Here is a 12,769-nt window from a genome sequence, read left to right as displayed (position 1 = left end):
CAAATGGTACCGTGTTTTTCAGCTGGACTACTACTTTGCTGTTTAGTACTATAAAATTTTTGTTGTATTTTTTTCTCTTCACGTCATTTAATTCAAAATGCTCCGTATGTATCTATAAATAAAAATTGAATATTCATAAAAATAATGGCTCATAAATATATTTTTTCTTGTTTATAAATTCATTATGATGTTCAATATTTGTTTAAAATTCATTTTATTACATATTATCAATTTACTACTTTATATTGAACATTGGTTTTCTCTACGATCTTTAAGCCTTGTAAATATTATTTTAAAATATTCTTCGGCTTCTCTTTTATGATGTTCTTTTGGTATACATATTTTGCTGTATATATGTATATAATTACTTTTACAAAATATATACAAGTTAAAGAGAATGATTGTTTTAAAGTCACATCAGTATAAACGTATAATTATTATTAATGCCATTCGAAAATAGTATCAATAATATAGAAAATTGATTTTAAAACAGAATATTAATATTCGGTCCAAATATATATCACTAAAATTAAAATAAATTAAATAGTGTTAATGCACATAAAAGAAAATAACTTTTAAAAATGAATACAGTAACGCAGAAAAAATTATTTTTATGTTCTCTGTCATTGTTTCCCAGACAAATAAAAATGAAAATTCAGTTTTTAGATGTGTATCATTAGATTTGATTGAAATAATATTTTTAAAAAGAATGTCATTCCATTTTTTTTGTATCTGTACATTTACCATCAATATTATAAACACGATATAAAACATACAGAGTTTTATCGAATGCTGGAGTTATATTTCGTGAATACCATTGCTAATAATTAACTAAATTAACATGTTAATATTTTTGTTGGTGTAATTTTTATTGTAGTTTTATTGATAAACTTATTTAATTACGACTACAAAATTTAAATGATTCAAACACTAATGTGTGAATGGCCTTCACAAACTTTGTACAATCAAATTATGCCAATTAAATTTTAATAATTTTTGTTATACAAATATGTTCGAATTTAAATTTTGATAATATGTTTACACTTATTGTAATTAAGAATTCTTGAATTATATTATATTTTGGAATATTAAAATTAAGTTTTTAATATTGTATTTATTTTAAAATAAAGACAAATATTTGTTGTAGTTCAAACAATTGATCTTAGATATGACTACGAATCAAGATGATCAATAACTGTTCCATTAATTTGCACAAGAGCAATAACGGAAGAAGCAGTGGCATACGGTCCTATGACATGACCCATGTTTTCTAAGCCATTTGATATTTTCTGTGAAATCGCTTCATCAGTAGACAACTCCTTTGGATAAAGTTGATGATGAATCCTTGGTGCAGTTATAGCTTTTTGTATTGATTCATCCATGAACAAATGTCTAGCTATGACCTAAAATAAAACACAAAAATTTACCTATTAACTTTATAATAATAACAAAAAAAATTAATCAATATTTTATAAAATATTTATAATTATTTACGTATGAAACTGATGTTGTTATTTGTGTACCACCTGCAGCTCCAATAACCATTCTAACATCACCATTTGACGTTGTAATAATTGACGGTACCATTGATGAAAGTGGTCGTTTTCCACCTTCAATTTCATTATTTTTATTAACTCCTGGTAATGAATATGTATTTATTACTGTAGGAATTGAAAAATCATCCATTGCATTGTTTAAAATAATTCCTGTTTGGTTACTTATTTCTCCACTTCCAAAACTGTAAATAAAACATAATGTATAATATATTATTATAACTCGAAATTAAATAAATATTAAAATTATAAATAATTAATTTACTTACTGTCCATTAAGACTACTAGTTACAGCAACTGCATCACCGTTTGGTGCTATTATTGACATATGTGATGTTCCATAATCCTTTACAAGATTCTTACCACCTCCATAATGACTTGGATCATTGAAAGTTCTTTTATCATGATCAATTTTATCTTTGATCATCCTTGCAAAATCTTTTGATGTTATATTTTTTATTAACTGGAAAAAAAAAAAATTAAAACATGATAATGAAATAATAAATTTATAAACTCACATCAGTCATATCAGTAAAGTCTGGATCTCCCATTTGACTTCTAATTGCATAAGCATATTTCCATGTCTCAATTATTCTGTGATATGTTTTAATTTTATTTGTCGGTCCTATTATATTTTTACGAGTGAATTTGAATTTGTCAAAAATATTTAACATTAAAACTAATAGTCCACCACTACCAGGTAAATTTGATGTAAATAATTTTGTTCCATTTAAAAAATCATTAACAATTGGATCTGTCCATTTAACACGATAATTTTTTAAATCTTCAATAGTCATTATACTGCCCAACTTGTTTAAATCTTCAATCAACTTTTTACCAATTGTACCATTGTAAAACTCATTGGCACCTTTCTCAGCAATAGTTCTTATTGTATCACAAAATTGAGGACGAATGTTTCGATCACTGCTTGATTGTTTTTCACACAATTGAATATTGGGCTCAAACAAATCAAACCAAGCAAGTTTACCAAATTTTTGATGAGCCTCCCAATAACCAGCAACTTCACCTGGTACTCCAATAGCAAGTGATCCAATTTTAGACAGTTCCTCGACATCCTCTTCGAATATATTTTTATGAGAAGCTATTGGTGCTTTATCTTTGGCGTTTAAAAAATGTGCCTGTTTATTTTTACGATCGTAAATTGTCATCAAAAATCCACCACCAATACCCAACCCTGATGGAGTCATTATACCATTACAAATCATTGTCGTTATTGCTGAATCAACAGCTGATCCATTTTTCTTTAAGATCCAACTAAAATTCATGTATAATTAATTGATTTTTTAAAATTTAATTAATAAACTAAAAATAGTCAGTAATAAAATAGAACAAAAAAAAAATTACCGTCCCATCTTTGAGCATAAATTAGTTTCACTGTTGACGTTTCCAAAATCCAAGATATAATTATTTTTTTCATCAAAAGTTAAATTTGCTGTTGTGGTAAATGGTATTGGTGATTGTCCATACTTCATCAATAGCCAAGTCACTATTGTTGCCACTATTGTTGCCACTGTTGCTGATCCAAGTATTGCAAAAAAAATTATCCAACGTAATTTATATTTTTCAACATTTTGAACAGTCTGATTCATTTTAAAATTCTTATTAAACAAATCAACATGTAAAACAAAAAATTGATTAATACAGTAAAATAAAATTTTAAAAACCAAAAATCAATTTGCTGTTTTGTTACCAGAAATGTTTGAGACAGTATAGTTTCACTCAGGTGGCTTTGATAGAAAAGACCTATTGATATTGATGTGTTGGCTTAAATTCTATTATGTCTGTGGATTATAAAATTCAATATTTTTATCAAGTTACTAATGACTATATTACTATAAATAAAAATTAACCAGGTAGCCAGTTTTGATTAAAAAAAGTGGCTGATGTCGACAACATTATTTTTCTCAACTAATTGATTTCTATTTTTATTACATCATTTGATAGCAGACACCTATTAAGTAACACTTATATGAACAAAATTCATATTTTTAATACTTTTAGAAATTTATTATTGGTTTTTAATATATATATTTTTATTATTCACAAAGATAAATTTGTATAGTATATATTGGAATAATCTTTATAAGTTATGAAAAAAAAAAATTAACACACGAGAGAGAAGTCACTTCAAAATTTAGTGTAGACCTGATTACAGATTACTGGTAATCATGCAATCTTTCTAATGATTACACAAGATTACTTTTTTTTTTTTGGTAATTACAAAGATTCTCTGTAATCTTTTATGATTACACTGAAAATTCAAAGAAGAAAAAAAAATGAAGAAAAACAAATAAAGAAACAAAAAAAATAGTATATATATTATACATGTGCATGTATACACGCGCATGCGCGATCTGAAAACAGAGCTAAAAAGATCACTGAGATTTTCTGTAATCATATCAAGATTACAAGTAATGTTCGCAGATTACAGATATACGACGTAAGATTACTGGTGATTACATAAAATTTTTAAAGATTATTGATGATTATAAAAAATTGGAAGAGTACTTTAGATTACATCGATTACACGATTTTTTCTGTAATCATTTCTGTAAGACTACAAGAGATTATTGGAGATTCTTTTCCCGGTGTACACCAGATTACACAAGTGACTTTCCCCTCATTATAACACATAAAAATTGATAAACTTTTTGATTAATTTGAAATTTTTAACATTATTTAATTGGTTGTTCTTGCAGTAAGTGTTTTAGAAATATATTTTTCAAGTAAAATGACATTATAAATTGTTCTAAATACTTATAGAAAATCAATTGTTAACAGCATTAATATTTGGTTGGAATATGTATCACTAAGATTGAATAAATCAAACGGTATCCAACATAAGAAATGTATATTGATAACATAAATTGAAATTAATTTACCATATGGTAATGCTATTATTGTTTGATTGAATTAATACATTACATATATGAAATCAATATCGTGACGCAGAAAACTATTTTCAATATGTTTTTTGTCATTTTTTCCCGAACAGATAAAAATATAAACTCAATTTTAAAGCGCGCATCATATTTGTTCTTATAAGTATACGATATCCAATGGTGGGTAATGAAGTAATTCATACACTAAAAGTTAGTTAAATGAAAAAATATTAAAAAAAAACAAAATTTCATACCATTCTTTTTGTATCTGTAAATTAACCATCAATATTATGAACATGATATAAAACATACAGATTTTTATAAAATGATAAGTTATATTTGGTAAATATCATTGCTCATAATTAATTAAACTATCATGTAAATATATTTGTTGGTACATAAATTTAAATTTTGATATGTTTACATTATAATTAAGAATTATTCTGATACATTATATTTTGAAATATGAAAATCAAATTTTTATTACTGTATTTATTTTAAAATGAATACAAATATTGATTGCAAACTGAACAATTTATCTCAAATATTTTTACGAAAAAAAATGATCAATAACTGTTCCATTGATTTGCACAAGAGCAATAACAGAAGAAGAAGTTGCATCCGGTCCCATAACATGACCCATTTTTTTTAAACCATAATAGATTTTATATGAAATCATTTGACCACAAGACAACTCCATTGGATAAAGTTGATGATGAATCCTTGGCGCAATTATAGCTTCTCGTATCGGTTCAGCCATGAACAAGTGTCTTGCTATGACCTAAAATAAAACACAAAAAGTTACCTATTAATTTTAAAATAATAACAAAAAAATTAATCAACATTTTATAAAATTCTTATAATTATTTACGTATGAAACTGATGTTGTTATTTGTGTACCACCTGCAGCTCCAATAACCATTCTAACATCACCATTTGACGTTGTAATAATTGATGGTACCATTGATGAAAGTGGTCTTTTTCCACCTTCAACTTCATTATTTTTATTAACTCCTGGTAATGAATATGTATTTATTACTGTAGGAATTGAAAAATCATCCATTGCATTGTTTAAAATAATTCCTGTTTGGTTACTTATTTCTCCACTTCCAAAACTGTAAATAAAAATAATGTATAATATATTATTATAACTTGAAATTGAATAAATATTAAAATTATAAATAATTAATTTACTTACTGTCCATTAAGACTACTAGTTACAGCAACAGCATCACCGTTTGGTGCTATTATTGACATATGCGATGTTCCATGATCCTCTACAAGATTCTCACCACCTCCATAATGACTTGGATCATTGAAAGTTCTTTGATCATCTATTTTATCTTTGATCATCCTTGCAAAATCTTTTGATGTTATATTTTTCATTAACTGAAAAAAAAAAAAAATTAAAACATGATAATGAAATGATAAATATATAAACTCACGTCAGTCATATCAGTAAAGTCTGGATCTCCCATTTGACTTCTAATTGCATAAGCATATTTCCATGTCTCGATTATTCTGTGATGTGTTTTAATTTTATTTTCCTGTCCTATTATACTTTCACGAGTGAATTTAAATTCATCAAAAATATTTAACATTAAAACTAATAGTCCACCACTACCAGGTAGATTTGATGTAAATAATTTTGTTCCATTTAAAAAATCATTAACAATTGGATCTGTCCATTTAACACGATAATTTTTTAAATCTTCAATAGTCATTATACTGCCCAACTTGTTTAAATCTTCAATCAACTTTTTACCAATTGTACCATTGTAAAATTCATTGGCACCTTTCTCAGCAATAGTTCTTATTGTATCACAAAATTGAGGACGAATGTTTCGATCACTGCTTGATTGTATTTTACACAATTGAATATTGGGCTCAAACAAATCAAACCAAGCGAGTTTACCAAATTTTTGATGAGCCTCCCAATAACCAGCAACTTCACCTGGTACTCCAATGGCGAGTGATCCAACTTTAGATGGTTCCTTGTCATTATCTTTGAACATATTTTTGTGAGCAGCTAGTGGTGCTTTTTCTTTGGCATTCAAAAAATGTGCTTGTTTATTTTTACGATCGTAAATCGTCATCAAAAATCCACCACCAATGCCCAACGCTGATGGAGTCATTATACCATTACAAATCATGGTCGTTATTGCTGAGTCAACAGCTGATCCATTTTTCTTTAAAATCCAACTAAAATTTATATATAATTAATCAATTTTTTGTATTTAATTTATAAATATAGTCAGTAATAAAATAGAACAAAAAACAAATTACCGTCCCATCTTTGAGCATAAATTAATTTCACTGTTGACGTTCCCAAAATCCAGAATATAATTATTATTTTCATCAAAAGTTGAATTCGCAGCGGTGATAAATGTTGGTGTTAAAGTTACTGATCCAAGTATTGCATAAAAAACTATCCAACGTAATTTATATTCCCCAACTTTTTGAATTGGTTGATACATTTTCAAATTCTTATTTAAAATATTTACCTTTAAAATAAAAAATTAATTATTACAGTAAAACCGAATTTAAAAATTTTTAAAACTAAAAATTAATTTGCTGTTTTGTTCCAAGTTACCAGTGTCCAGAAATGTTTGAGACAGTAGTTTCACTCAAATGACTTTTATTAAATAAACCTATTGAGATTGATGTGTTGGCTTAAATTCTATTGTGTGTGTGTGAATTATAAAATTCAATATTTCCATCGAGTTACTAATGACTATATTACTATAAAAAAAACCAACCAAGCTTTGATCGAAAAAAGTGATAAATATCGAGAACGTTATTTTTTTCAACTAACTGATTTCTATTTTTATTATATTATTTGATAGCAGACACCTATTAAGCAAAACCCATATTAACAAAATCATATTTTTAATATTTTTAGAAATAATTTTATTTTTAACTTTAATGATTCAAATCTGGAACATGATAAAATTTATCAAATATAGATTTCTAACATTCACGAAGATAAATTTGTATATCATATTGAAATAACCTCTTTATTCTTCAAGTTATGAAAAAAAAGTTAACACATAAAAATTGATAAATTTACTGATTAATTTAAAATTTATAATATTATTTATTTAATTGGTTGTTGTTGCAGTAAGTGTTTCAGAAATATATTTTTCAAGTAAAATGACATTATATAATTTGTTCTAAGTACAAATGCGAATTGTTACTTTTTAATTCAGTGTAACAGTTGCTGCATAATCAATTGGTCCATAGAAAACCCTCGCATTGTTCTTCCTTACTAGGATCATTATTTTTAAAATATGGAACATTATCACCAGTCAGCTGGATTGTGTATTAAACTGAAAGTGTAATATATCTCGTGATCTATAAATACAATTTTAAATTGGTTTTCCTTCAATTTTGTTATCGAAAAATGAATAAAAAAATTCGCTGAATTAGTTCTAAAAATTTTCTTTATATTTTTCCATTTCTATTATTAAACTTTTTTCGAGATAAATCGTTATTTTTTTCCCATTTATGGGCTTGCAGTCATGACTGCATTACCATTAATCTCAATTTTAATCAATCAGTACTGAGTTCACCTTCTGCCGAATCTACCATACAATGATTTTCAAGTTAAATCGAAGGTCCAGACTCTGCATTATTTACAGTATCCATTACTCGATAATGATACCGACTTATATGTGATGAAAATGACCTGACATTTTGATAAGTCAATTTACAATTATCGAAAGGACATAATATTGTTAAACCATCTCGTATATGATCTTTCATATGTTTAGTTAAATTGTATAAAGTCGTCAATTCGGTTCTACAATCAAGATCTGAACAAGTGAATTTGTCCATCACATTAGAACGATCAAAAATTTCGTGAATTTCATCCATTACAGATAGATGATGTCTTCTTATGTAGTGGCGTTGAAGTGAAGATTTTCTTTTATACGTCCGACGACAATCAATAAATCCACAGACGAATTCACCATCAGTAGCCTCATGAAGTTTGCAGTGTTTAAAATGCTGTCTCAAACTTGATGTAACATTGGTACACTGGTTACAGTGGAGCATTGTAAGCCTAAAAACCATTAAAATATGTCATAAAAACTATTTATTTCTCAATCAACAATAAAAGGCATTTGATGAGGGAATATTTAAACTAATTAAGAAACAAATATTGATACCAGAAAATACTTTAAATCTTTCTCGACACAATAGACGACGAAAAAAAAGATAAAAAAAAAAAACAAAATACAGGTTACAAAGTTTCCCCGTCACCTGTATAAATGTCCCCGTAAATTCCCCCGTTTATTTAAATTTTTTTCGATAGAATGAAACGAAAAAAAATTGAAAATAAATTCGATAATAATATTAAATACATCTATTTTCTCTTGAAATTATTTTAGTTATGATTTTCTATTTAGAACTGTGTATGTTTTTGTGTCTGTGTGTGTCTTTCCAAAACCGGTTCCAACTTCCATGTTCACGACAATACGAAAAAAAAAAAAAAATGATGATATTTTATGTTCGGAATTTTCTAGACTTTTGCCATTCGATAATTTTATCGATATTTTTTCGATAATTAATGAATAAAATCATATAAGCAAGTAAAATAAAAAACATAACATTTTTTTTTCACCCTTAATATATCACCATCAATAAAGTGAGCATTTTAAAAATTTATTTACAACAATTTTAATTCATTTCTAGGCAGGAATTTAACAGAGACAATGAGAGCTATAATAAATAAATTTATTTTCTTTACGTTATTTAAACATGCATTATTTTTTGATTTACCTGCAATTTTTTCGTCTTTATTCGATGCCAGTTATATATGTCTAAATTGATAAAAATATATAATGCAAATAAACTATATGATTTACAAACACAAAGATGGTTTAACTTTTACCTAATCTTCTTATATATACAACACAGCACCGTAAGCGTAAGAGAAGAGAAATATGAAGACAAGAGATGGACTTTGATAGACTCGCAGTTTTGGCTATTGCAAAAAAGAGCAGGGGCATTTTCACTGGTTTTACGGTTTTTCATTTTATGTTGTGTTCATGGATGTATTAGTAATCCTTGAGCTATGTGTAGGTGCCCCGAAAGGGTCTATTTTAAAAGCCACACAATGTATACGACTATGAAATGCGACTCAGCTGTCCTCAGTCCTGGAAAAATTGTATAAAGTCTTCATTAGAAGCATTTTGATTTGTACTAATTTGTAGCATTTGTATCTCAAAATTAAAGGGTGGATAAAAAATAAGAGGTGTTTTTTTTTATCTAACGAGCACATTGGCGCGCTACGCGCGCCTGTATCAATGATTTCTAAAATGTTTATTGTTTATTATTGTTATAAAAAAATGCATCAGTAGAAAACCACAAAAAAATACATTTTACTTCTTCAAAAGATCCTTCATTTAATGGATATTTCAGAAATACTGTGCAACAAATATTTATTGTAAAAAAAAATATTGAAAATAAAAAGACCTGAGTAGAAAATTATGAAGTTAAAATTTTTTAAAAGTTGAAACAATTTTTTTTACAATAAATATTTGTTGCATAGTATTTCTGAAAAATCCATTAAATAAAGAACATTTTGAAGATGCATTTGTTATAATAATAATAAACAAATATAATCTCACTCACTCTTTTTTTTTTTTTTTTTTTTTGTTGCTAACGAAATACATAAAAAAATAATAGAACAAGGCAAACAGAAAGAAATTCATATGAGCGTAAGTGAGAGAAAAACAACGACCAATCATATGTCCGGAAGATCGATGACAACTGTCCTTTTTATATAGGAAAAAGAAAAATTTGAGTTTTTCTTGTGGATTTTTTTTTTATTTACTTTTTTTTGCTATTTAATTTCTATAAATGAAAAAAATTGATTTTCCATTGGTTGTGATTTTTTTTTATCAACTTAAAGGCTGCCCTTTAATAAAGTGAATTGACTTTTTTTTAATTTTGAAATTTCGCGGGAAAATATTACCGGTAAATCGAGTTCAAATCAAAGTAAAATTTATGAAAATAAAAATTTGTAAAAAGGAAATTAAGTAAATTAGTCTTAATGTACTTAATTAATTTTTGTTCATTTGAAATTATTAATCATTTTTACATTTTTTAATTTGCATTTGGAAACAAACTGTGTAAATCTTGTCTCAACACTAAAAAATATTATTTTAATAGATATAAGATTTCCAGTTTAGTCAAATTTTCAGTGAACAATATATGGCTTTAGTACTTTACTACATTTATATTTCCTTATTAAACTACGTAATATAGCGTGATGCTCTTGTGGTTGAGTTGGCAAGCATCTTGCCTACGGTGATGGAGGTCTTCAGTTCAAGCCCCCTTCACTTGAAAGTCATGTTCATGATGCTGTTCCATTTAGCACGGTTGGGTTTTCATAATAGTTACTAATGTCAAGGCAAATACCTCCTTGCATAGAACAAGTAAGCTTTCAAATTCCTTTACTCGTTCTATGCTCAGAAATATTTGCCCTCACGCAAATAATTTTTGGTCTTTTTAAACTTTTGTATTAATTATTTTTACATGCACGGAAAAAAATTTTTAGCTGCAGCAACGAGCTGGATAGCTGTCTCTCCTATCCACGGCTAACTAACCTTTGGATAGTTAGCAGAGGATTGTTATTTTGGCAATCCACATTTGACAGGTTACTATTCTTGTGAAAACAGCGTGCCTACTCGTTACATTAGCTACACTTTGGATAGCTGTGGTAGCTATCCAAAGCCTGACAAGCTGGTATCGCTGTAGTAGCTATTTAGGATTGCGTATATGCATAACTATAAGTATATAGACATACGAAGTACAAACAATATATTAATGTACTAATTTTTAAAATTATTATCTAATTAATTTTATACTAAATTTGATGCACCAAATAAACGCCAACTTGAATACAAAATCTTATGCTAAATTTTTAATAACTATATGGATTATTTTAGTCATTGTTAATAATAATTTGGTGGATCTGTCAAAAAAGAGAGGTTATGAACACAACAGCTGTTGACATTGAGATTATGTCGAATCTGACGAGTTGGTTAGCCACGCTAGCTATCCAGTCGGCTGCTGTCTTTTTAATATATCGGGCTTGATTATTAAATCAACTATCCTTTTTTAATTATCCAACGCCTCGTGACTGCAGCTAAAAATTTTTTTCCGTGTGTTTTAATTTGAATTCGAATACAAACTCTGCAGTAAATCGTGACTAAACACTTGAGAAATATCCTCAAAAAAATTAATTACAACAAGTTGCACAAATAAAACAATTTAAAAAAAATTAAAAAACAATTATATAAATGCTTTTTTTTTTTTTTTATAAAAATTGCCCAATTAAACACCAAATTAAATTTATAATTTTAAAACTCCCAAAAATAACTTTCTATCGATCTCATTCCCACAATTGACAATTATTATCGATGACAACTGTCCTTTTTATATGAGGATTACGATCATGAAATAAATTGCTAGGAGTTCAGAATCATTTGTACTAATTTGTACAACCAACATTGGAGTTTCTTCCCCAAGAATAATGACAAAAAAAAAAAAATATTAACTCCAAAATGTTCATATACAGGTGCATGATGCCTTGAAAACTGAATATGATATGCCTTAAATAATACAAGCTGTTTCTTTTAAATTACGAATATTAATAACAGCTAAAATAATTATTAAACCAAAAAAATTTTACAACACAAGTTGTTTTGTTTAAATAGATGACGTATACAGAATTTTTTTTGACCCAGTATTTAAATTGTACACCCCATGGTACATTATCTACGTTTTTTTTAAGATGATCTTACCATCGAATAAAACAGTTGTTTAAAAGAGAAAATTTTCTTGTTTCAAAAACTATAATAATAGTTACAAAAAGAAATGAGAAAGTTAATAATAGACTAGTTGAATCATGAATGGTGTCGTAGAATAAACATGAGCAAATTATTTTTTTTTTCAATCAAACATCAATATATATGTATATAGCTCGAGCTATACTCTAAAATAATGATCATCACAATTGAAAAAAAAAAAAAAACACATGTAGAAAAAAGGGGTAGAGAAAAGTTATACGAAGGTTGGCTTGACAGTGAGGTGTAGGGTGGTCGGTCATGGTGTGCTGTCAAGCTTGTCAACCTGTCAGCCCACGCACGTTGCAGTACACCACGTCGTTTTACCTGACGAATTCACGGACACGCTTCTTAGTGCATCAGGTCACAAATTTATACACACACAAATTCACAAACACTCGTATGTAAGCTAATATAAAATAGTGGTGAAGGTCTAAACATTTATCCTTTCTCATCT

The 12,769-nt window shown here is 27.2% G+C and overlaps 2 protein-coding genes across 2 annotated transcripts in view; both read right to left on the bottom strand.

The window, feature by feature from the left end:
- Window positions 1-1,172: 1,172 nt before the first annotated feature.
- On the bottom strand, window positions 1,173-3,046 carry LOC122859818 (glutathione hydrolase 1 proenzyme-like). Its single transcript, XM_044163506.1, has 7 exons — window positions 2,919-3,046; window positions 2,226-2,828; window positions 2,072-2,147; window positions 1,823-2,016; window positions 1,719-1,738; window positions 1,495-1,661; window positions 1,173-1,403 (listed from the first exon to the last, which is right to left on the bottom strand). The coding sequence occupies exons 1-7, from the start codon at window positions 3,044-3,046 to the stop codon at window positions 1,173-1,175; spliced, it is 1,419 nt and encodes a 472-aa protein (XP_044019441.1).
- A 1,960-nt stretch (window positions 3,047-5,006) lies between these two features.
- Window positions 5,007-12,769, bottom strand: part of LOC122859817 (glutathione hydrolase 1 proenzyme-like) — a 42,874-nt gene continuing 35,111 nt past the window's right edge. The window contains exons 2-7 of the mRNA XM_044163504.1: window positions 8,096-8,519; window positions 6,743-6,960; window positions 5,902-6,658; window positions 5,655-5,845; window positions 5,328-5,571; window positions 5,007-5,237 (exon numbers count right to left, since the gene is read on the bottom strand). Of these exons, the coding sequence (XP_044019439.1) occupies window positions 5,007-5,237; window positions 5,328-5,571; window positions 5,655-5,845; window positions 5,902-6,658; window positions 6,743-6,960; window positions 8,096-8,519 (2,065 nt within the window). The remainder of the gene's footprint in view (window positions 5,238-5,327; window positions 5,572-5,654; window positions 5,846-5,901; window positions 6,659-6,742; window positions 6,961-8,095; window positions 8,520-12,769) is intronic.

This window comes from Aphidius gifuensis, linkage group LG6, assembly GCF_014905175.1.
Source record: "Aphidius gifuensis isolate YNYX2018 linkage group LG6, ASM1490517v1, whole genome shotgun sequence".
NCBI classification, from domain to species: domain Eukaryota; kingdom Metazoa; phylum Arthropoda; class Insecta; order Hymenoptera; family Braconidae; genus Aphidius; species Aphidius gifuensis.
This window is presented reverse-complemented; position numbering and strand designations above follow the sequence as displayed.